Raw genomic sequence first — 26,014 nt, 5'->3', positions numbered from 1 at the left:
CTTGAGACAATAGAGTTACACCAACTTTAGAAATGGTTTTTGGCCTACCGGCCTGAATTCTATAACAATTTTAGGAAAATAAGGGGGACAGAAACATCAACGTCATTAGCACAGCAGGAAGGAAATGTTATAAAAGATGAGAGCCAGCAGATTAGAAGATTTACACGTAACCAAGATTAGTGTGTTATAGGTAGATGTCTGACCTAATGAATTTGCAAAGGGGGATAATTCTTATCCTCCAAAGTTTTGACCTAGACTATCTGAAGTAAATTTTGTAACTACCAAGAAAAAATAAACAGTTCCAACAGTTGGGGGTTTTCTGGTGAAAACCTTTTTCCCCCGAGTTAGTTTTTCACAGATGACAGTAAGAACTAAAAAGTAATCGTTTTTAATGAAAAATTAGTGATCTTATTATTTATGATCGGTCTTACTTCACAAGTAGAAAAGGATTCTTTTGGAAAAACTTTGAAATTACACAACTGATGACATGTTGGTTGAGTTTTCTACTTTTATCACAAAGTGCAGACTTCTACCAGAAATAGGAAAGGCACTTTGGTAGACACTTGACTATCCTGAACATAAAGGATCACATTTCTGTTCAAACTGAGGGTTCTGATTTTTCTGGGTTCTAATCTCAATCAGGCCCAGTTAAAGGCCCAAGAGGAGGAACATCAGAAACGGGAGGCAGAAGAAAAGGAGGCACAGCTTGAAAGAAAACGAGAAGAGAAGAGACTGAAGAAGATGGTTAGTATTGTCTATTTGGTCAGTCCCTGTGTCTTGAGGCCTGTTGTGTGTGATACTATGGCCCTATCCACCCTCTTTAACCTGGAACTTCTATCTGGAATACTTTTCTCTCACCTTCACTTCTTTTCTCGATCTTATTTATGTAAAGCTACTCATTCTTCAGATCTTAGCTCAAACATGACCTTGTCCAGATTAGCCTTTCCCACCCTGCCTACCCTCCTTTCCACCTAAAGTTAGGTTAGGTCCCCCTTTGTGGACTCTCATCAAATATCTTCCCTTCAGAACATTATTGACACTTAACAGTTGTGCATGTGTTTTGTGGCTGTTTTATTCATTTCTACATCCCCAAATAAACTGTAATCTCCGTAAGAGTTAAGGGAGCAGTCCAGTGTTGCTCACTATTGTATTGGCAACCAGCAGATATATGTTTAATGAGTAAATACATGAATGAACAAATGGAAGAAGAAGTGATAATACATACAGAAATAATAAGACACAGAAGAAATAAGAGTAAGAGCTCTTACTCTAAGGTTATTAAATTCTACTTGGGAAGATAAGGCCCCCACCCCCCCAAAAAAAAAACAGCCAGAAATACTGTAGTAGAGTATTTGCCATCATGTGCTACATAGACCAAAAGAGATCAAGGGGCCAGACACGGTGGCTTACACCTGTAATCCCAGCACTTTGGGAGGCTGAGGTGGGAGGATTGCTTGAGCCCAGGAGTTTGAGACCAGCCTGGGCAACATGGCAAGACCCTGTCTTGAACCACTCAGCTGTGCTGACAACCTCAGTAATCTGGGTAAGGTAATAAAGAAATGGGCCTCTTGGGCAGCATCCTACACAGCTGAGGGAGCTGAGTGCTTATTCACTCTGCTCTCACTTTCCCTCATAGGAATCACAGGCTGTGGGGGTCTCTCTTGACATTGAACTGTGCTGACTTGGGGGAGGGGTGACTCAGATAAAGTGAAACTGTTCTTACTCTCTTCAATGTATCCAATGATGTGCTGGAACTTCACTGCTGGACTTCCACAAAGGTACTCTCATCCATGGGTACTTGTCGAAATTAGTGCTTCTGTGGGAATATGATGGTAGAAAGCTACTATTCTATCATCTTGTTGGTGTCTCTTCTCCATTTATTTAGATCTTTGATTTATTTCATCAGTGTTTTTATAGTTTTCCACACATCTCACATTTTGTTAGATTTGTACCTAAGTACTGCATTTTTGGGGTACTATTATAAATTATGTTTTTTTAAACATTTATATTCCATTTATTCATTGCTAATATAGGAACATAATTCATTTTAATATGTTGATGTTGTATCCTTCAATCTTGCTAAATGAATTTTTGGTTCCAGAAGTATTTTTGTGAATTCTTTGGAATATTCTAGATAGACAACCAGGTTGTCTGCTAATAAATGCAGTTTTGTTTCTTCCTTTCCAATCTGCATGCCTTTTACTTATTTATCTTGCCTTATTGCACTAGTTAGGACTTCCAGTATGAGATGGAATAGGCATGGTGAGAGAAGACGTCCTTGCCTTGTTTCAGATCTAGGGGGAAAGCATTCTCAGTATCTCAACATTAAGTATGATGTTTGCTGTGGGTTTTTCATGAATGCCTTTTATTAGATTATGGAAATTTTCATTTATTCCTAGATTGCTGAGAATATTTATTACAAATTTTATTGAAAGCGTTTTGTGTATCTTTGATATGATCGTATCATTTTCTTAATTCCTCTATTAATGTGGCAAATTACATTGATTGCCTTCCTGAGATGAACTTCACTTGATCATGGTGTGTTATTTTTATATATTGTCAGATTTCATTTGCTGGTATTTTGTTAAGAGTTTGGTTTTGGGTGTTTTTTTTTTTTTTTTTTTTTTTTTTTGGTGGTGGTGTTTGTTTGTTTTTGTTTTTGTTTTGTTTTGTTTTTTTGAGACGGAGTCTTACTCTGTCGCCCAGGCTGGAGTGCAATGGCATAATCTCAGCTCACTGCAATCTCCGCCTCCCAGGTTCAAACGATTCTTCTGCCTTGGCCTCCTGAGTAGCTGGGATTATGGGTGTGTGACACCACACCCAGCTAATTTTTGTATTTTTAGTAGAGACGGGGTTTTGCCACGTTGGCCAGGCTGGTCTCGAACTCCTAACCTCGGGATCCACACACCTCAGCCTCCCAAAGTGCTGGAATTAGGGGCATGCACCACTATGCCCGGCTAATTTTGTATTTTTGGTAGAGACGGGGTTTCTCCATGTTGCTCAGGCTGGTCTTGAACTCCCATCTTCAAGTGATCTGCCCACGTCAGCCTCTCAAAGTGCTGGGATTACAGTCATGAGCCACCATGCCTGTCCACAACTGGATTAAAATCTGTCATCTAGTTAGCTGTTTTCTATTTGTTGTACTTATTTTTTGTTTTTCTTTTTTTTCCCCCACCTTATCTGGTTTTAATTAAGCATCTTTATGATTCTGTTTTATCTTTATTTGGGAGTTTTCATTTATACCTCTTTTAAAAAGGTTTTTAGGGTTACCCTAATGTTTACATTTTTAAAATAATCTCCTTCCACCTGAGTGTGGTGGCATGTACCTGTAATCTCAGTTACTTGGGAGGCTGAGGCAGGAGGACTGCCTGAGTCCAGTAGTTTGAGACAAGCCTGAGTAACATGGCAAGACCCTATCTCAAATAATAATAATAATAATAATATCTTTCCACCTTCAAATAATAACACTTTACATGTAGTGAAAGAACCTTCTATCAGTATTTCCCATTTCCTTCCTCCATTCCTTTTGGTATTATTGTCACATGTCATATTTTTATGTTTACTATAAATAGCCAATATCTTGTTAAAGTTAATTGCTTTGAACAATTAGTTTTCTCTTAACGGAATTAAAAATAAGATGATTATATTTTACCTTTATTTCTTCCGTTTCCGATGCTGTTCATTTCTTTGTGTAAATCTAAGTTTTTAACCTATGTTATAGTTTTATGCCTGAATAACTTTCTTTACCATTTCTTATAGGGTAGATCAGCTGGCAGTGAATTCCTTCCATTTTTATTTGTCTGAGAGTCTTTATTTTTCCTTCACTTTTAAAGTATGTTTTTTTTGCTGGATATATAATTCTGAGTTGACATGTTTTTTTTTTTTTTTTCTTTCAAAACCTTAATGATGTTAAGTGTTTTCTTGCTTGCTTGGTTTTTCACAAGACGATCTACTGTAATTCTTACCTTTGTTTCTTTGTGGGTGTCTTATTCTGTTCAGGATGCCATAACAAAGTATCACAGACTAGGATTAAACAACTGAAATTTGTTTTCTCATAGTTTTAGAGGCTGGAAAATCCTAGATCGGGTGTCAGCATGGTTGGTTTTTGAAAAGAGGTCTTGTTGGCTTGCAGACAACTTCTCACTGTGTCCTCATACAACCTTTCCTTGGTGCTTGTGTTTGGAGAGAGTGAAGGGAGAGAGAGAGAGCACGCGAGCACGAGAGAGAGAGAGCAAGCAAGCGCACTGTGGTATTGCTTCTTATAAGGACATTAATTATATCCAATTAGAGCTGTACTCTTAGGACCTGATTTAACCTTAATTACTTTCTTAGTGAGCCTATGTTCTAATATAGCCACACTTGGGGTTAGGGCTTCAACATAGTAACTTTAGGGGGACACAAGCATTCAGTCCATGACAGTAGGTAATGTGGGTTTTTCCCTTTAGCTACCTTCAAAATTTTTTCTTTGTCTTTGATTTTTAGTAGTTTGAATATGATATATGTAGGTGTGGTTTGTTGGTTGGTTGGTTGGTTGATTTGTTGATTGGTTGGTTGGTTGGTCTGGCTTTGGTGGTCTTAAGCTTCTTGGATATATGGTTTTATATTTTGTTGCTGATTTTGGAATATGCCCATTATTTCTTCAAATTATTTCACCTGCCCCATTCTATTTCTTTTCCTTATGGGATTTATTATGCCAGTGTTACATTGTTTCATATTGTCCCACAGCTCTCAGATGCACTCTTGTGTTTTTCACTCTTTTTGCCTTTCAGTTTATGTAATTTCCATTGCCCTATCTTCAAATTACCTGATTCTTTCCTTGGCTGTATCATCTAGCATTAAGCCAGTTGAAGTCCCTCTTTGTCTCTATTACCATGTGTTTTTTTAATTTTGAATCTTTTGTTGTAGTTTCCATGTCTCTGCTAAAATTACCTATCTGATCTGGAATGATGTCTACCTTTTCCATTAGAACATTTAGCATTATTTTTGGAAGTTATTTAAAATTCCCTCTCATAGTTCAACATCTCTGTCATATCTGAGTCTTGTTCTGATGATTGCCTTATCTTTTCACAGTGTATATATTTCTCATCTTTGGGTATGTCCTATATTTTTTTGTTGAAGGCCGGACCTGTTGTTCAGGGCAATACAAACTGTAACGTGGGCCTAGAGTATGGAAATTTGTACTAATTTAGCCAGGAATTTGGCTGTGTTTGAAACTCGTTGCCATGGTCACCATTGTTGAGATTTGTTGCTGTATGCTGTATACACCAGAGACTTTAATGTCTTCTAATAACTTTGTTTTTGCTTCCTCTTTTGGTTATGGGTCTTCCTTTTGTGCTGTTCCCCAGAGATCATCTCTTCTCCCAGCTGTAATCCACTATTATTATTGGAAGCTTGTATAAGTGTGGTGATACGGTGTGGATGATGGGGAGTATTCTCTGTTCTGATTAAGTCTCAGTGTTTGGAGAGCACAGCATTAGGCACTCAGAGAATTTCTGTTTCTACCCTAGGGGTAGAGCTTTTTTCTGTCCCCTTTTCCCTTCATCTGCAGTGGGTATCCACCACTGTCTCAGTCTGTGACCTAAAAGACCTTCCCTCTGGAGAATAAGGCTTCCCCAACCCCTAAGTGAGATAGAGAGGACTTGTCTGAGCAGAATCCCCTGACTGCCCTTCAAACCTCAACAGTGGTTACCATGGCAACAACAATAAATGCAGTGCTATTCTGTCAGTGCTCTGGGGTGGTTGCCAGGATAGATAAACCTTTTGTTTCCTAAGGGAGGATGCTCTGGGAAGATTTTGCGGTTGCTGCTGTGCCTCTCCCCAGACAGAGCCATGGGGGAACTTTCTGTGGATTCTCCATGATCTTCTCTGTGAGAGTCCGGTGTGGTTTCAAGAAGAAAAGCCTGCAAAGGGGTGAGAACCACCCCCATGACTATGATCCCCAGGAGCTTCAACCTTCTCATGCTGCCCTACTCAGTCTCTGCTTCCATCAGTTCACCAAAATTTCTAGTTTAATCTTCTTACTCACTCGTATGGTATCCAGTGGCTTCTGCCTCAGATAAACAAATGCTTAGGTCCTGTGCTTCCCTGAAGATGCCTGTCTCTCCAAATTTGGGGGTAACTTCCAATCTCTGATCAGTTCACAAAAAGTCATTAATTTCTTGCATGTCCAGCTTTTTTCTTGTTGGAAGAAAACTGCTTATGCAAAACAAGAATGGTGAAAAATACATTACTAAGAGATCGTTTTATTTCTCTCACTATACCAACCGCAAATGTTTTCTTTTTAGAAGCCGCAGTTCATAGCAATGGATAAAAAGATTTTGTCACATAGACTAGTTTCCATTTCGTCAACTGGAGGTATCTAAATTGAGATAGATGCATTTATAGGCTGGCTATGCTTGAGTCTTGGACAACTTTAGATCTAAAATGCACGTGCCAATTGTCTCCTTTTCCTTTTGGACAAAGATGCTCTACACGATGTGCTTCTCCACTCAGATTTTTCTGGGTCTTACTCCTTTTGATGCATCAGGTTCTACCAAGCAATTCTGTACTTCCTTATCTACTTTATATAGCTGTTCCCAGTGAGCAACCTCCAAGGCCATAGCAGTGTTATTCCTCTGGATATCAAAAAGATAATGGCAGTTCTCAACAAGAGCCTTCTGAGACTTCTCTGAATCATTGCATCCTAAATGTGTTTGGTTGAACTCTGCTTAACCTCTTCATCTGGGCAGTTTTTTTGCTCATTGAGTGTACCAGCAAATTGTCCAACAGAGGTACCATGTTTTCTAATGACACTGATAACCCTATTATTGATATGATAAAGAAGGTCTCTGGGGCAATCATATATATTTCTTTGGATAGATAATATGAGATAAGCCCAGTTATATGTGTATAGGGTGCTATGACACCATTTTAGATAAAGGAACTGGAAGAATCCTTCATGGATAAGCCCCGATGACAGACTCAGCCTCTATATTCAGCAAGAGGTGGTACGGGGGCAAGACATGGCTACAGCTTAGTGTCCCCAGACCCTGCCAGAAGAGCATGTCGGGTGCCACAGTAAGATGGCCACTCAGAGGTCACATACAGTTACCTTCTGAAAATAAAAAATCTAACCTCCTCTTTATAGCCCCCCATGTTTATTAAATGCTTATACTTAACAGGCAATAACTTTTGTGGCTGTATGTACTTTTGATTGATGAACAGTTGAAGTTTGTGGTTGAAAAGATAATTTTATCAGAGAAGAAGAGATAAGATCTAAAGTTTTCCATAATTGCTTATCAAGCATATTTGCACATTGAACAAATATCTATAAAGCATTTACTACATGATAGTCATTGCTCTAGATGTTAGAATGTATCAATGAAGAAAAAGATAACAGTCCTGCCCTCTGAAAGCTTATATTCTAGTTGGGTAAAACAGGTCAATAATCAAGTTAATAACTAAAGAAATAGGGAGAGAGTGGTACAGCTGGTGGAAGCAGTATGGGAAATGCCTTTCTGAGGAGGTGATACTTGAGCTCCTGGATGCTTAGGCAGCCTCCGCAGTGTCTAGTGGGAGCACGTTAAATGTGAGATACCTATTAGACATCCAGATGAACATGTCAAATATGTCCTTTGGTATATAAGCCTGGACAAGATTGTGTAAGGAAGTAAAAAAAGCAAGTCCATGTTTTTAATGCTCTGGAAGTACCTGAAATCAAGTTGGGAGATTGGATAGAGATAAGAGTGCAAGATAGAGGCCGGGCGCGGTGGCTCACGCCTGTAATCCCAGCACTTTGGGAGGCCTGAGGCAGGTGGATCACGAGGTCAAGAGATCGAGACCATCCTCAACATGATGAAACCCCGTCTCTACTAAAAATACAAAAAAAATTAGCCGGTGTGGTGGCACGCACCTGTAGTCGCAGCTACTCGGGAGGCTGAGGTGGAAGAATCGCTTGAACCCAGGAGGCAGAGGTTGCAGTGAGCCGAGATTGCGCCACTGCACTCCAGCCTGGCGACAGAACAAGACCCTGTCTCAAAAAAAAAAAAAGAGTGCAAGATCAAGTCCTAAGGACTATAAATAGCTATTCAGAGGATGAGGAGCTAGTGTGGTAGAAAGGAAGTTAGAATCAAAACACCAAGAGAAAAAAGTATTTCTGTTAGGGGAGTGGTGGGAGTGGTGGGAGTGGCTAATTGCTACTGAGTTCAATTAAAAGTAGCACGGGGAAGTGATTCTTTGATTTGGAAGCCCGGCAAGCATTCATGACCTAGACAACAGGGCTTTCAGTGGTGTGCTAGGAAAGGAGTCTCATTCCAGTGGGCTGAGGAGAGAATAGGTGAGGAACTAGACACCATGAATATAGATGCAGAGCTCATGAGATCAGAGTTCTGCATCTATACTCGTGGTCTCTAGTTGTTTTTTATTAGTTATTTTTTGATTTTGGTTTTGGTTTTTTTGAAGAGGGGAAATACTGGCACATGTTTGCATACTGATGGGAATAATCCAGTAGTGAGGAAGAAATTCATGACACAGAAGAGCAGAGTGTAAATTACAGGAGTGGGTAAGCAGGAATATATTCTAGAGCACAAAGGGAGAGAAGCGTACAAGGGACAGAAGGCCAAGAGTTTTGGGGCGGTGTCAATTGCCCTGTACTGTTTTAAACATAGCTGTAATTTCTGGCTTTTCTCTTAAAGCATACTAGCTGATAAAGCTACACATTTATTTCAGAAAGAAATCTAGATTTTATATCCCTTTTTCGCCTGAATGAACTATGTGTTCTCTGAAACCCTAGCTACATAGATCCCCACTATAAGTGCTATCTCAAAACAGCACCATCTCATGTAATCCTCACAGTAAATCATGAATTCAGGTGCTATTAAAGATATTTTATATACAAGGAAATTGAAAATGTGGTAATATTAATGAAATACACCCAGCTCTGTTGAGGAATCCTTAATAGAGGAAGGAAATACACATTTGAATTAAATTGCTGTGTAAGAATACAACATTTTGACTCAAGCAGAACTCATGTTTTTCTTTATATTTTTTCATGGAACTGTAGACTTTGAAAAAGTCTGGTTTTCCCCGCAATTCACCTGAAAATAATTTTCCTTTTGGAGCCGATAACACCAGCCATAGTTACCATTCTAGGAGGATAGTTACACCATAACTTATCTGTGCCTGGGAACAGGTTCTTTTGTCTGAGCCTGAGGGCTTCTCCAAAGGTTGTTATCTGGGTTAGATGTCTGTCTGCAAGATGCAGCTGCTGCCTTGATTCAACAGGGACATTTCAGTGGATGTGGAAGGGTCAGTTTCTGTTTCCCTCCGCACTTAACCCTTGGCTTCTTCTTACTACGCATGAGAAAATTGTTGTAAATTTTCTCTCTGGCCATTTCATTCAAAATGTATCTCTTCTCACTCATAGACGGGTGTTGAACAATGGGAACACATGGACACAGGGAGGGGAGCACTATACACTGGGGTCTGTTGCGGGGAATTGGTGGGGGACAGCGGGGGGTGGGGAGTTGGGGAGAGAGAGCATGGGGAGAAATGCCACATGTAGGTGAAGGGGAGGAAGGCAGCAAATCACACTGCCACGTAAGTAAGCACCTATGCAACAATCTTGCATGTTTTTCACATGTAACCCAAGACCTAAAATGCAATTTAAAAAAAAAACTAGATACAGAGAGGAAATTAAATAAAAAACTAGAAACAGAAAATAAAGATTTAAAAATAAAAAAAATTTAAAAAAAATGTATCTCAAGTGCCTGGAATAAAGAGTATAAAGCTTATTTTGGTTTAATGTCTAAGAGAATATGGACATTTCATTTTTCAGAGCTTGTACCGAAATAGGCAGTTTGTATAGGAAGATTAGAGTGATACTCTCTTCCATATTAGAAATGTCCCATTGCTCTCTCTATAATGTTTCTCTCACAGAAGGTTCAGACACGTTAAGTAGCTTGTTAGGATCATCACGTTCACCACTGCCCTTTTCCTGATGTGAAGTCATCTGAAGTAAAGGAAATGAGCTTAAATGAAATGTTTTTGCATTTGTGCTGCAAAGATGACGACTATGAAAGCAGTCTTCAGTCTTTGTTGCTCTTGTGTCTTTCACAGCAGGTGTAACTTGCTCCCACTCACCCTTTCTGGGTAGATTTTTCTCTCACCTTCACTATAAGCTATTTTTATTAAAAGATAAAAAGGAAATAAAAGAAATAATGCTATCTATAGGGTGGATCATTAAGTTTTTGTCATCTTTCTTGGTGACACCCCTCAGGGGTGCAGTTTTTTAAGGGTCATGGAGTATCTTTTCTCAGTTTATTACCAGGAATAGTTCATCTTTCTCCTTCTTGGAAGAGGGAAGGTGGCTTAATAATGATAAAATATCTTTAACTTGCCTCTGGACTTATTGTTCATCACTTAAAAAGAAAAATAGCTTAGTAGTAAGAATATTCTTCTAGACTTTTAATGGAGTATCATTAAATCTGTAGCCCATAGTTTAAATGAAGTGGCTGTATGGCTGGGTTTTTCATAATCATGAGGGAAAAAATCCTGACTGCTCTTCTGACTAGATGTGTTACCTTTTAGTAACTTGGTGAGAGGTAAATTATTTCTGTGAATAATACTGAATAAACCCAAGAATATGCATAGCCCTGATTCTTGTAGACTCATGACCAACTTCTCCTGACCCTCTTAGCAGAATTATTTCCTTTTTTTTTTTTTAAGAAAAAGCTGTATCATCCAGAGCTCTGTTATCATGATTAACACACCATGTTCAATGGTTACATGTTCAAATTAAATTCATTAGCTTTTCATTGAAATGAAACTCATTTGTTTTTTGATCATAGCATTTTACTTTTTTATTTTTTCCAGAAAGAATTAGAGAAGCAGAAGAGAATTAAGAGGAACCAGCAGCTGGAAGCAATAGCCAAAGAACATTATAAAGGGTTCTTGCTAAGGAAAAAAGGTCTAGAGCCTTGGAAGAGAATGAGAATGCAAAGCAAACAAAACCTTCAGGTACAGCGTCTCACTGTGACCCCCAGATTAGAAAATGGACTTTTTCAAATAGGATGGATGCCGAGTTAAACTTGGGGGAGGGTGGGGTTTGGTGATTTAAAGCCAGAAAGAGAAATTAATTGTATGTGCATATTTGTTTTGGATATAATTTTAGATTTGGTCTTCTTAGGTAGAGAAGGACTTTTGTAATTGAATAAGTTGGAAAAAATGACAGGAAATTTTTTATTAGAGATCCCCAAGGTAAGATGAATAGAAGCTTCTCTCAGTTTGAGTAAGGGAAAAGTTATTACCATAAGGTACATTAGTCAGGTTTCTGCCTGAGATAAAGTTACATAACAAACAACCCCCAAATATCAGTGGCTTACAGCTCAAGTATTTATTTCTCACTCATATGTCTATGGGCCAGCTGTAGACTGGGTTCAGGTCTCTCCCCTAACCTCTCATTCTGGTTACAGCAGCTACTCAGGGCATGCTGTTCACCTGGCAACTGTCAGAGCTACAAAAGGCCAAACTAGATTATATAAACCCACTGCTTATATTATGTCCAGATATTCCACTGGCCAAAGCAAATCGTAGGGCCAAGCTCAAAGTCATTGAGAGAAGGCGGCTCCATCCACTCTACAGGAAGGAACTATGAAATCACATTGCAAAGGGTATGGGTGTATAATTCTATTATAGAGAATAGTAATTCACTCTACTGCAGAGAGATATGTGAAATCAAATACCACTGAAATTTCTAATATTTCCCTAACAAATTTATCCAGTACATAGAACAGGGCATTCAACTAAATGATAAAAAATTCAAGCAGGGTGCAGTGGCTCACACCTGTAATCCCAACACTTTGGGAGGCTGAGGTGGGTGAATCACAAGTTCAGGAGTTTGAGACCAGCCTGGTCAATAAGGTGAAACTGCATCTCTCCTGAAAATACAAAAATTAGCCAGGTGCGGTGGCAGGCTCCTGTAGTCCCAGCTACTCAGGAGGCTGAGGCAGGAGAATCGCTTGAACCTGGGTGGTGGAGGTTGCAGTGAGCCGAGATTGTGTACTGTGCTTCAGCCTGGGTACCAGAGCGAGACTCCATCTAAAAAAAAAAAAAAAATCAAAACAGATAAAATCTTATCTCATCTTTTGGCTCTTAGTCTGGGATGAGTCCAGGACAGGCAGAAATCTCAGGTGCCACAGAGACTCCATGGTGGTCATTTTGGCCAATAAATATGACTGCCAAGAGACTCACTTGAATCGATCACAATCACAGTGCCAGATACCTAGTAAGGCTTAGAAAATCATTGTTTGGAGAGGACTAAGAGAGAAAGCTTTTCCCCTCCTGCCTCTTAAAGAATGTAACAGTTACTTTAAAAAATCTATAAACTCTGATTTGTATATTTATTTTGATAGAATGATACTCAGTTGAAAAGACATTAATTATTCATGTTATTTTCTATCAGATGGTTTTGTGGTTTATTGATCATGTCTAAATTTCAATGGTGGTGACAGCTCATTCCACAACACTAATTGAAAGTATTGGCATTTCCTTAATTAGACAGTGGTTAAGTCATGAGAGAGAGGTTTGTTGTGGAGTTGCTGTCCAAGCTCCAGGAGAGCAAATCAAGAATGTTGCCAGCCACCCACTCCAAAACTCAGCGGAAGTGAAGTGATGGCTTAGAGGTTGTGTATTCCATTTCCATTTCCATAACCAGCCAATCACTGTGATCTTCAGGGAGTTGGTATTGAAAGGCCATGCATAATGTGAATCTATAACCTCCATAGAATAGGTCAGTCAAAGCTTTTAGGACACAGCCTGCATGTACCTTCAGATTAGTCTCTACTAACTGCCTAAATGTGTTTTATAGCATCATTTGCAAAGGTGATATGTTTCTTTAAATGTTTTAAAATTTAAGGAATAATATTTTCCATTTAAAAAATTATCCAGGTGGCAGAAGAACATTACTCTTTGTTCCTACAGAGGAAATATCTGCTGACCTGGTTCCAGTGTAGTCAGGAAAGTCTGGCTAGAAAGACGGCCCAGGCTGATCAATTTTATTCCCAAGTACTGCTTAGGAGAGTCATCTGGAGCTGGTTACAGGTAAGGACATAAGGAAGGGTACCTTTAAATACATCTCATTGCTCAATCCTATGTAAGAAAACTAAATGGAATCCAGAATGTCCAGGGTCATTATGTTTGTTGTTGTTGTTGTTGTTTGTTTTTTGCCATGAAGCCTCCCTGACCCCACTCTGAATCCTTGACTGTCCCTGTGTAACACTTTTAGAACCATTTCTGAAAAGATCCATTGTCTTTGAGTCATTTTTCTTTTTTTTTTTTGATTCTCATTTTATAATTATTTATTTATTTATTTAACTTTAGGTGCATGCTATATCTGGCATTTCTCCCCATGTTATCCCTCCCCACCCCCCATTGTCTCTACCCTACCCCCCCCAACTGTCCCATGTGTGTGATGCTCCTCTCCGAGTCCACGTGTTCTCGTTGTTCAACACCCACCTATGAGTGAGAACATACGGTGCTTGGCTTTCTGTTCTTGGGTCAGTTTGCTGAGAATGATGGTTTCCAGATTCATCCAAGTCCCTACAAAGGACACGAACTCATCGTTTTTTATGGCTGTGTAGTATTCCATGGTGTATATGTACCACATTTTCTTACGCCAGTTAGAATGGCAATCATTAAAAAATCTGGAGACAACAGATGCTGGAGAGGATGTGGAGAAATAGGAACACTCTTACGCAGTTGGTGGGAGTGCAAATTAGTTCAACCATTGTGGAAGACAGTGTAGCAATTTCTCAAGGATCTAGCAATAGAAATTCCATTTGACCCAGCAATCCCACTATTGGGTATATATCCAAAGAACTATAAATCATTCTACTATAAAGACACATGCACACACATGTTTGTTGCAGCCCTGTGTACAATAGCAAAGACCTGGAACCAACCCAAATGCCCATCAATGATAGACTGGTCATTATGTTTTTTCAAGAACAAGAGTAGTCAATCCCATTCACCGCTTTGAAATAAATGTGAAAATGGCAAATCAATTTTTGTTAGTATAAATTCCTAAGCATGTGTTTGTTTCACAAAGTGTGAATAAACTGTAAGTTAACATTCCATGAGCTTTTGTTTTTATACTTCTTGTCTCACAGTGCTCAAGTGATTTAGAAACTTACCCCTTCAGTTTTATAACTGTTTTTACTCCTGCGTTCTGTTACCATTTTTAGAATACATTATAGAGGATATTATCTTGGCTGCCAGGTTACCCTTTTTATGTCTCTAGTGTCCTTTGTTTCTTTTGTTTCATTTCTGTTTCAATTCTGTGTCTTTTGTGCTGTTTGTTTGCTCTAATTCTTTGTCAACTGATATTTTTTGTCTCAATTTTTATTTCTGTCTTCATTCCCAGTACCTGATTGATCTGCAGGAAGAAGTAAGAAAATTTTATGTACATTTTCTTCAGAAGAAGATTTTCAGGGCCTGGTTTAACATCGTCAGGGAGGTGAAGATCGATTCTCAGGGCAAGCATGAGATTGCAGCGGAGCACAGTGACAGGTGAGGTTTTCATCTTGAGGAAAATTCACTCTCTGACTTCACAATTGCTCAGCAATATATTCTGCTCCTACAATGTGTCTGCAAATATGAGCTGGGGGCTAGGAGAGCGAGGTAGTTGGAAACACCAGACAGGGGTGGGAGTCCCAACTCAACAGCAAGGTAGTAAACCCCCTGGGACTCCAGGGTCCCCATCTTTAAAATGAGAAGGGAGAAGAAGAGGAGGCCTGCCCTTTCTACTTTACAGAAAATGGCAAGAGAATAAAACCATGTGAACTACATAAAACACACCTGAGCAAAAATACTGTACTCTTTGTTACTCATATAGTTTTATTTTTTAAGTTCAATTTCTCTTTAGACATTATTTATTGTGAAATATAATACAAATATAGAAAAGTGCTTAAATCATACAAATACACCTTAATGAATGACTATAAAGTAGACACCTTTTGCAACCACCACTGAGGTCAAAAAGTTGAACATTGCTGTCACACAGGCTCCTTCCCAAGTCTCCCCTAAACTACTCTCCTGATGTTTACAATGAACATTTCCTTTTCTTTTTACTTTCCTCCTAAGTATGCAGCCTTCAATGCTATAGTTTAGTTTTTCCTGGTTTGGAACTTTATATATATGGAATCATACTATATGCCATATTAATGTTTAAAATGCAGTTATGTTTTATTTAATCCAGTTGTCTTTGAGAAATAAGGTATTCTGTATAAATAAGTTTTAAATCATACATTGAGCATTTCTGAATAACTTAAAAAAAGTTTTATATTTGTTTGCTAATTTTAAGCATTTGGACAGAATGTTCTTCATTTCATTATGCACTTCCTTTAAAAGTAGAGATTTGGTGTAATTCTTTATGAGCATTAGTTAGTGTTCAGTGATGCCTCCAGTTTTTTTGAGGTATGAAGACTGTTGTGTGGGTATGGAAAAGTGCCCGTTTTCTCAGTCTTGCTGTGTCACCCAGCTGGAGTACAGTGGTGTGATCTTGGCTCACTACAATTTCTTTCTCCTGGGTTCAACCAATTCTAATGCCTCAGCCACCTGAGTAGCTGGGATTACAGGCATGCACCACCACACACGATTAATTTTTGTATTTTTAGTAGAAACAGGGTTTTACCATGTTGGCTAGTGCTGTTTTGTTTATATTTGTGTGTTTGTGCATGGGTGTGTATCTCTGTTCCTTGTAATAAGTTCTTATCTTACTGCCATGAGGGTGCCCATCTCCACCAAAACCTGTTTGTCCTTGTTTAACTTACAGATACTGGAAATCAGTGAACAAGCTGATTATAGTTTTGTCTTAATTAAAACAAATAAGCAATAAGTGAAGGTATTCAGAGGATTACCCTTTGAATAAATGATTGAGCTTTAGAGTTTGAAGTTTAGGACTCTATGTGACCCTGAACAAATACCCTTTCAAAGCCTCCCTGTTCCTGTTTCATAAAATGGGGATAGCAACAGAAACTATCTTATGGATTGCTGTGAAGATTAAACAGGATACTGTAGTAACTCAATGCACGGCTTCACCCAAAATAATAACAAACCTTTTCTTTTTAGTTTAGTTTCATTGTGAATATATTATCATAAACATCCTTTTTGCCTACCTTTGCTTGCTTTCTCTCTCTTTTTTTTTTTTAAGAACATTTTACTATTTTATTTCTTTTGGGTTGTCCTGTGAATTATTATTTTTTTAAATATACATTTTACTGCGTTTTAGGTTTTGGGGTACATGTGAAAAACATGCAAGATTGTTGCATAGGTATACACGTCGCAATGTGGTTTGCTGACTTCCTCCCCATCACCTGTATCTGACATTTCTCCCCATGTTATCCCTCCCCAGTACCCACCCCCCGCTGTCCCTCCCCTAGTTCCCCGCAACAGACCCCAGTGTGTGATGCTCCCCTCCCTGTGTCCATATGTTCTGATTGTTTAACACCCGCCTATGAGTGAGAACATGCAGTGTTTTTCTGTTCTTGTGTCAGTTTGCTGAGAATGATGGTTTCCAGGTTCATCCATGTCCCTACAAAGGACACGAACTCATCGTTTTTTATTGCTGCATAGTATCCCATAGTGTATATGTGTCACATTTTCCCTGTCCAGTCTATCATTGATGGGCATTTGGGTTGGTTCCAAGTCTTTGCTATTGTAAACTGCCACAATGAACATTGTGCATGTGTCCTTATACTAGAACGATTTATATTCCTTTGTATATATACCCAGTAATGGGATTGCTGGGTCAAATGGAATTTCTATTTCTAGGTCCTTGAGGAATCGCCACACTGTCTTCCACAATGGTTGAACTAATTTACACTCCCACCAAAAGTGTAAAAGTGTTCCTATTTCTCCGCATCCTCTCCAGCATCTGTTGTCCCCAGATTTTTTAATGATCGCCATTCTAACTGGTGTGAGATGGTATCTCAATGTAGTTTTGAATTGCATTTCTCTAATGACCAGTGATGATGAGCATTTTTTCGTATGTTTGTTGGCCTCATGTATGTCTTCTTTTGTAAAGTGTCTGTTCCTATCCTTCGCCTACTTTTGAATGGGCTTGTTTTTTTCTTGTAAATCTGTTTTAGTTCTTTGTAGATTCTGGATATCAGCCCTTTGTCAGATGGGTAGATTGCAAAAGTTTTTTCCCATTCTGTTGGTTGCCAATTCACTCTAATGACTGTTTCTTTTGCTGTGGAGAAGCTGTGGAGTTTAATTACATCCCATTTGTCTATTTTGGCTTTTGTTGCCAATGCTTTTGGTGTTTTGGTCATGAAGTCCTTGCCTATGCCTATGTCCTGAATGGTTTTGCCTAGATTTTCTTCTAGGGTTTTCATGGTGTTGGGTCTTCTGTTTAAGTCTTTAATCCATCTGGAGTTAATTTTAGTGTAAGGTGTCAGGAAGGGGTCCAGTTTCTGCTTTCTGCACGTGGCTAGCCAGTTTTCCCAACACCATTTATTAAACAGGGACTCCTTTCCCTATTGATTGTTTTTGTCAGGTTTGTCAAAGATCAGATAGTTGTAGATGTCTTGTGTTGCCTCCGAGGCCTCTGTTCTGTTCCATTGGTCTATATCTCTGTTTTGGTACCAGTACCATGCTGTTTTGATTGCTGTCGCCTTGTAGTATAGTTTGAAGTCAGGTAGTGTGATGCCTCCCGCTTTGTTCCTTTTGCTTAGAATTGACTTGGCTATGGGGGCTCTCTTTTGGTTCCACATTTGCTTGGTAAATCTTCTTCCATTCCTTTATTTTGAGTCTATGTGTGTCTCTATATGTGAGATGGGTTTCCTGAGTACAGCACACTGATGGATCTTGACTTTTTATCCAGTTTGCCAGTCTGTGTCTTTTGATTGGGACATTTAGGCCATTTACATTGAATGTTAAAATTTGATCCTGCTATTTTGTTACTGACTGGTTTTCTTTCCCATTAGTTCACTCATTTTCTTCATTGCATTTTTGGTCTTTGCCAACTGGTTTGCTTTTGCAGTGACTGGTACTTGTTCCTTTCCGTGCTTTGTGTTTCTTTCAGGAGCTCTTGTAGGGCAGGTCTAGTGGTGACAAAATCTCTCAGTAATTGCTTGTCCATAAAGGATTTTATTTCTCCTTCACTTACAAAACTTAGTTTGGCTGGATATGAGATTCTGGGTTGAAAGTTCTTTTCTTTAAGGATGTTGAATATTGGCCCCCACTCTCTTCTGGCATGTAGGGTTTCTGCCGAGAGATCTGCTGTGAGTCTGACTGGCTTCCCTCTGTGGGTGACCTGACCTTTCTCTCTGGCTACCCTTAGCATTTTTTCCTTCATTTCAACCCTGGTGAATCTAACGATTATGTGCCTTGGGGTTGCTCTTCTTGAGGAATATCTTTGTGAAGTTCTCTGTATTTCCTGGATTTGAATGTTGGACTGCCTTGCTAGGCTTGGGAAGTCCTCCTAGTTGATATCCTGGAGCGTATTTTCCAGCTTGGATTCATTCTCCCCATCATATTAAGGTACACCAATCAAGAATAGATTAGGTTTTTTTCACATAATCCCATATTTCTTGAAGGCCTTGTTCGTTTCTTTTTACTCTTTTTTCTCTTGTCTTGCCTTCTCTTTTTATTTCATTGAGTTGATCTTCAATCTCTGATATCCTTTCTTCTGCCTGATCGATTGGGCTATTAAAACTTGTGTTTGCTTCACATAGTTCTTGTGCTATGTTTTTCAACTCCATCAAGTCGTTTATGTTCTTCTCTAAGCTGGTTATTCTAGTTAGCATTTTGTCTAACCTTTTTTCAAGGTTTTTGGTTTGTCTGCATTGAGTCAGAACAATGTGTTCCTTTAGCTCAGAAAAGTTTGTTATTATCCACCTTCTGAAGCCTGTTTCTGTCAATTTGTCACATTCCTTCTCAGTCATGTTGTCTTTCCGTGTTGTTGAGGAGTTGTGATCCCTTGAAGGAGCAGAGGTGTTCTGGTCTTTGATGGTTTCATCTTTTTTGTACTGGTTTTTTTCCTATCTTTGTGGATTTACCTGGCTGTGGTCTCAGGGAGCTGCTTGATGAGGTCGCTTGTCTGCCTGTCGAGGTGCTACTGGGTTTCTAGGGACTCCTTCAGGTTACTAGGAAAGCTCCCTGTGTCTTTTTTGTTTACACTAGGGGTTTAGGCCCGCCTCTTCCGCTGACCTGGCGGCACTCCTGGGTGGTTAAGAATGCAGTCCCATTGGTAGGTAGGTTTCCTGTATTTTTTGTTAAAACATGTAGCCCAGTCCCACCCCTCTAATGGTGGGTTGTGCCCTTTCTCCACTGGGCTGGATCATTCAGGGTTCAGCTCAGACTGTGGCACTGGCTGCGCAACCTGCTAGAGTCAGAGCTTCAGCCCTCTGGGGTTTGTGGGGGAGGGTATGAACCTGCCCAGCTGCACCTGGTCTGTCTGTTTTAGGTTCATCTCTCTCTCTGGTCATAGGGGAGGGGCCCACCCAGCTGTTCCATCCATCCGCTTTCCCGCTTACAGCTCCCTCTCTCTCCAGACTTGGGAAGGGGGTGATGGCTCGGTCCGCAGGCTCTCCCAGCTGGCTTTTGGGCTTATGCATCTGTTTAGGTCTGTGCGCCAATCTGGGACACCATCCTGGATTATTATTCAACTCTGCGCTTGTAATTCCCGGTGCTTGACTGGCAAAGATCCCCTGTTCTGTGTATTGCTGAGGCTTTGGGGGAAGTGCTGTCTCTGGACCGGAGTACCAGAGGGGGAGCCTCCAACTCACCAGTCAGATGCATTTTCTGGGTGAAGCGGCACCCCTCCCCGCCTCGGTCTGCCCTGTGTGGGCTTTGCTGTCAGACCAGACCCATTGAAATGCACCTGGTACCTTGGTTGGAGCTAGGAGATCTCTGGATTTCTGTGTCTCTCTTGCTGGGTATTGTGCGTCGGAGTTGTGTCTATTCAGCCATCTTGGAGAGTCTCCTCTGGTATTATATTTTAATTTGCCTTTTCTTTTTAGTGTTATAGGTTTTTGCATTGTACTTATTATGATGCTTACCAAAGATCTTAAAGATATAACAAGTGATTTTAAAGAGATGACAACTTATCTTAGATCACAAAGAATAACTTATCTTAGATCACAAAGAATAGAAACAGAAAAAAGGAGGCTAGGCATGGTGGCTCACACCTGTAATCCCAGCACTTTGGGAAGCTGAGGCAGGAGAATCATTTGAACCCGAAAGGTGGAGGCTGCAGTGAGCCAAGATGTCACCACTGCACTCTGGTCTGGAGACAGAGTGAAACTGTCTCAAAAAAAAAAAAAAAAAAAAGGCAGCAAAAAACCCACCTCTATACTTTATCCTCCAACATTTTGACATTTTGTTGTCTTAGTTTACATGTTTTATATTGCCTGTCTCTTAGCAGGTTGCTGTAGCTATTACTGTTTTTGATAGATTTGTCTTTTTGGCTTCATACTAGAGTTATGAGTTGATAGCATACCACAATTACAGTATCAGAGTATCCTGGGTCTGTTCATGTACTTAATTTTACCAGTAGGTTTTCTACTGTCAACTGTTTTCTTTTTGTATTAGTGTTTTTTTCTTTCAGATTGAAGAACTAACTCCCTTTATCATTTCTTGTAAGATGGGTCTGGTGGTGGTGAATTTTCTCAGCATTTGTTTTTCTGAGAAAAACTTTCTCTCTCCTTCACATTTGAAAGATGGCTTTGCTGGATACAGTATTCTTGGATGGCAGGGTTTTTTTTTCTTTATTCTTGCAGCACTTTGAAAATCTCATCCTACTCTCTCCTGGCCTGTACACATTCTGCTGAGAAGTCTGTTGCCAGATGAGTTGGAGCTTCTTTATATGTTATTTGCCTCTTTTCTCCTACTGCTTTTAGGATCCTCTTTGTCCTTGATGTTTGAGTTTGGGTCAAATCTGTTTGGTGTTCTCTGACCCTCCTATACCTGGATATTTCTTTCTCAAGTTTTGGAAAGTTTCCTATTTTTATTTCTTTGCATAAGCTTTCTACCCATTGCTCTCATTCAACTCCCTCTTTAACACCAATAATTTTTAGATATGGTCTTCTGAGGTAATATTCTGTCTCTTGTAGGCTGTCTTCATTCCTTTTCATTCTTCTTTCTTTTCTCTTCTGATAGCGTTATTTTCAAGTAGCTTGTCTTTGGGCTCACTGATTCTTTCCACTGCTTGATCCATTTGGCTGTTGAAAACATCTAATGATTTTTTGGTTCAGCAAATGTATTATTTCTCAGTTTCAAGCTTTGTTTGTTTGACTTTTAAAATCATTATTAAATTTATCTGAAAAATTTCTGAATTACTTTTCTATCTTGGAGATCACTAAGTTTCCATAAAACTGCTATTTTGAATGTTGGTTAGAGAGTTTACATATTGCCTTCTCATTAGGGTTAGTCACTGGTTCCTTGCTTTGTCTATTTGGGAAGGTCATGGCTCCCCCATTCACTATTTTGTTTTGTTTTTGAGATGGAGTCTTGCTCAATCACCTAGGCTAGAGTGCAGTGGAACGATCTCGGCTCACTGCAATCTCTGCCTCCCAGATTCAACAGATAGAGTCTTGCTCTGTCACTCAGGCTGGAGTGCAGTGGCGTGATCTCAGCTCACTGCAACCTCCGCCTCCCAGGTTCAAGCCATTCTGCTGCCTCAGCCTTCTGAGTAGCTGGGACTACAGATGCGTGACACCATGCCCAACTAATTTTTGTATTTTTAATAGACATGGGGTTTCACCATGTTGGCCAGGCTGGTCTCAAATTCCTGACCTCAGATGATTCTCTCACTTTGGCTTACCAAAGTGCTGGGATTACAGGCATGAGCCACCATGCCTGGCCAACTTGCTGTTGTTTCTTGTGGATGTCTGTCTATGCCTTTGCACTGAAGGATTATTTATTTATTTCAGTCTTATCTGTCTGGCTTGTTTGGTTTTCATTGGCTATGTTTGATCAGAGATTGTAATTTACCTGTTTAATTTCTTTTTTTTTCCTCCTATGTAGCTGCCTCCTTTTTGGCACTAGATGGTGCTTTAAGCCCTGGTTTATCTTGGCTCTAGTAAATGTTTCTCTCTCTCAACTTCTTTCTAATCTGTTTTCTACTAAATTATGAGCACCAGGGACCATGTTATTAGGTATTTTTTTATGCTTGGCAAATATGTCTTGATAATTACATGTGGGTATATTGTACAATAAGTATGATTTAAGTCACCAAGGTAAAGGTTTTTAAGCTGGGGCCCATGAACTCCTTGGCATTTTGTGTAAAGTTGTATGCTATATGCATATGTTCATTTTCTGGGGTGTATGTCTGTGACTTTCATTACTACCTACTTCACGTTGGTACTGTGGTTAAGAACTACAGTAATAAGGCAACATCAAACATATTATAAATACTGATCCAGCTCAGCTAGATTTATAAAATTATCTAGAAGTGATACAGGTATGTAAGATTAAAAGTCATGTTCTTATTGAGAATCATCTTTCTTAATGTTACTGCAGCTTAAAGGTGAGGCCTAAGACCAGTAGATGTCTTTCCTTCCTTTTATCCACAGCTCTTCTATACAGTATTCTTTTGTTCATACAAAATTGACTATGAACTTTGAAATGTTAAAGCCCCTTTTAAAGACCAGTGACCTTAAATATTAGTGTCATTCCTGCAGTAAAATTCATCTATTCATACATTTACCAAATACTGTGTTACCTATGTACTAAGCACTGTCATATACTGAGAACACAGTAATGAGCAAGACATGGTGCTTCCATTCTGTTAGGAAGAACAGGCAATAACATTTAAACAGTAAATTATACACTTTAAGAGAGCCTTAAGTGCTGTGAAGTAGGGCAGTTTAATGGATAGACAGTGATGATGCAATTAGGGTGGTTAGGGAGGTGACATTAAGCAGAGAGCTAAATGATGAGATCAGGTTACCTGAAAGCTCTGAAGCAGAAGTGAGCGTTGTCTGAGGAACATTAAAGAAGGCCAGTGTGGCCAGAACATGGTGAACAAAAAGCAAAGAAGGAAGAGATGAAATTACAACAGTGCTTTAATATCAAGTAGACACAGGCTGAGAATTTATTTCTTGTTGATTACATGGATTCCTCCATTGATTTCATAACTTAAAATCCTAAATAAGATGACTATCTTACTATTTTATTTTATAGTTTAGAAATGAGGCTGGGTGTGATGGCTGACGCCTGTAATCCCAGCACTTTGGGAGGCTGAGGTGGGCAGATTCTTTGAGGCCAGAGTTTGAGACCAGCCTGGGCAGCATGGTGAGAAACCACATCTCTACTAAAAATATGAAAATTAGCTGAGCATGGTGGTACACACCTTTAATCTCAGCTACTTGGGAAGCTGAGGCATGAGAATTCTTTGAACCCAGGAGGTGGAGGTCACAGTGAGCTGAGACTGCACTCCAGCCTGGCGAAAGAGGAAGACTGTTTCGGAGGGGAGAGGGGCAGGAAAGGAAATTAGAAAAATTGGGAGGAAACTGATGCAGCAAGAAGAGAATGTTTTAGAGTAAAAAACCTAATTTGGAATTGAAGGAGCAACCATTTGTTATTTGTATACTTTGGGCAATTCACCTACCTGCTTGTTGCTTGTTTCCTTGCCTGAAAATGGAAATAACATCATCTCCCCACACCCACATTATTACTGCTATCACATGGGACAGTTTGTGCAAAAGCCCCAAATGAGTCTCTCAGCCTGTATATACTGGCTGAGAAAGAGAGAGAAAGTGAGAGGGGATCCAAGATGGCCGAGTAGGAGCAGCTCTGGATTGCAGCTCCCAGCGAGCATGCGGATGGTGAGTGGTTGCTGCATTTCCAGATGAATTTTTATTGCCCACAGACCAAGAGATTCCCCGGGCGGAGGAGTACCACGGGTCTCCAGTGTGGCTGTTTCAGCTGGTGGGGCGACTCTCCACTCAAAAAAATCACATGTCTGGGCGCCATTTCAGCTGGTAACTGGAGCACCTGGGAGACAGAGTCACCCATTCAACTAATAAAAATGGGACTTAAATAGCCAGGCCAGGAGATTCCCAGGTGAAAAACAGCCACAAGTCTCCAGCACAGCTGTTTCAGCCAACGCAGTGGGTCTCCGCACAAAATCTCACACAAATCCAGGTGCCTTTTTTCAACAGGCGACTGGAGCACCTGGGAGACAGAGTCACCCGTTCAACTGATAAAAAGGGGACTGAAACAGGGAGCCAGGCCAGGAGATTCCCGGGCAAAAAAGCACCTCCAGCACAGCTGGCGCACTGGGTCTCCACACAAAATCTCACACAAATCTGGGTGCCTTTTCAACTGGCAACTGGAACACCTGGGAGACAGAGTCGCCTGTTCAACTGAACAAAAGGGGACTGAAACAGGGAGCCAGGCCAGGAGATTCCCAGGCAAAAAAGCACCACGAGCCCTGCACTGTTTCAACCGGCACAGTGGGGCTTGGCACAAGAACTCACACAAACCCAGGTGCTGTTTCAACTGGTAACTGGAACACCTGGGAGACAGTCACCAGTTCAACTGAAAAAAAAAAAAAAGGGTCAGAGGCAGGGAGCTAGGTGATCAGGCACGGCCAGACACACCCGCACAAAGACTAGCAATCTGAAACACTCTGGATTGAGTTTCACAGCAAGCACAGCTGCACCTGGGATGGTGCAGCTCTGTGGGGTAGGGGCATCCGCCATTACTGAGGCAGTCCACCACTACCGAGATAGTTTGCCATTGCTGAGGCGATCTGCCATTACCAAGGCAGTCGCCATTATAGAGGCGGGCCGCCATTGCCGAGGCATTTCTAACTATAACCCTATAAACAGGACTGCAGGAAAGTTCACATGGCAGCTGGGGGAGCCCACAGCAGATCAGCAACGCCTCTGCTGGCAGACTGTGACTAGGCTGCCTCCTCGCTGGGCAGGGCATCCCTGAAAAAAGGCAGCAGCATGACAGAAATTTATAAAGCCCTACCTTCCCGGAACAGAGCACCTGGGGAAAAAAAAGCCTATGAGTTCTACTGCAGCAGACTTAAAGGTACCTGTCCAGCAGCTCTGAATGGAACAATGGAGCTCACAGCTCATCACTTGAGCTCCTATAAAGGACAAACTGTCTCCTCAAGCAGCTCCCGACCCACATATATACAAAGAGTCACCTCATAAAGGAGACCTCAGACTGACATCTGGCAGGTATCATTCCAGGACAAAGATAGCAGAAGAAGAAACTGGCAGCAACCCTCATTGTTCTGCAGCCACTGCAGGTGAGCCCCAGGCAAGCAGGTCTGGAGTGGACCTCCAGCATTCCTACAGCAGAGAGCCTATTAGAAGGAAAACTAAGAAACAGAAAGAAGTAACTTCATCATCAACAAACAGGACATTCACTCAGATACCCCACCTGAAACTCACTAACTACAAAGCCCACAGGTAAATAAATCTACAAAGATGGGAGGAAACCAGCACATAAAGGAAGAAAATACCCAAAAACAGAACACCTCTCCTCCTCCAAGGGCTCACAACTCCTCACCAGCAAGGGAACAAGGCTGGATGGAGAATGAGTCTGATGAATTGACAGAAACAGCCTTCAGAAGGTGGGTAATAGGAAACATCTCTGAGCTAAAAGAACATGTTCTAATCCAATGCAAAGAAACTAAAAACCTTGAACAAACGTTTGACGAAATGCTAACGAGACTAAAAACAGCTTAGAGAGGAACATAAATGAATTGATGGAGCTGAAAAACACAACACAAGAACTTTGTGAAGCATACACAAGTCTCAACAGCCAAATTGACCGTCTCTATTTGCAGACGACATGATTGTATATCTAGAAGACCCCATCGTCTCAGCCCAAAATCTCCTGAAACTGATAAGCAACTTCAGCAAAGTCTCAGGATACAAAATCAATGTGCAAAAATCACAAGCATTCCTATACACCAATAACAGACTTAAAGAGAGCCAAATCAAGAATGAACTGCCATTCACAATTGCTACAAAGAGAATAAAATACCTAGGAATACAACTAACAAAGA

The 26,014-nt window shown here is 40.3% G+C and overlaps 1 protein-coding gene across 2 annotated transcripts in view; it reads left to right on the top strand.

Annotated features, from left to right (window-relative positions):
- The window catches only part of CCDC191 (coiled-coil domain containing 191), an 89,157-nt gene that overhangs the window by 51,994 nt on the left and 11,149 nt on the right, over positions 1–26,014 (top strand). Inside the window, exons 13-16 of one of the 2 annotated variants that reach the window (XM_012463988.2) lie at positions 643–744; positions 10,852–10,995; positions 12,958–13,077; positions 14,399–14,544. In XM_012463988.2, the coding sequence (XP_012319411.2) occupies positions 643–744; positions 10,852–10,995; positions 12,958–13,077; positions 14,399–14,544 (512 nt within the window). Of the gene's footprint in view, positions 1–642; positions 745–10,851; positions 10,996–12,924; positions 13,078–14,398; positions 14,545–26,014 lie in introns of both variants that reach the window. The other variant, XM_012463987.3, reaches the window with a different exon arrangement.

The sequence above is a fragment of the Aotus nancymaae genome, unplaced genomic scaffold (assembly GCF_030222135.1).
Source record: "Aotus nancymaae isolate 86718 unplaced genomic scaffold, 86718_ANA_hifiasm-v0.15.2.pri h1tg000011l, whole genome shotgun sequence".
Classification (NCBI taxonomy): domain Eukaryota; kingdom Metazoa; phylum Chordata; class Mammalia; order Primates; family Aotidae; genus Aotus; species Aotus nancymaae.
Note: the sequence above shows the minus strand (reverse complement) of the source record. Positions and strands in the feature narration are given on the sequence as shown.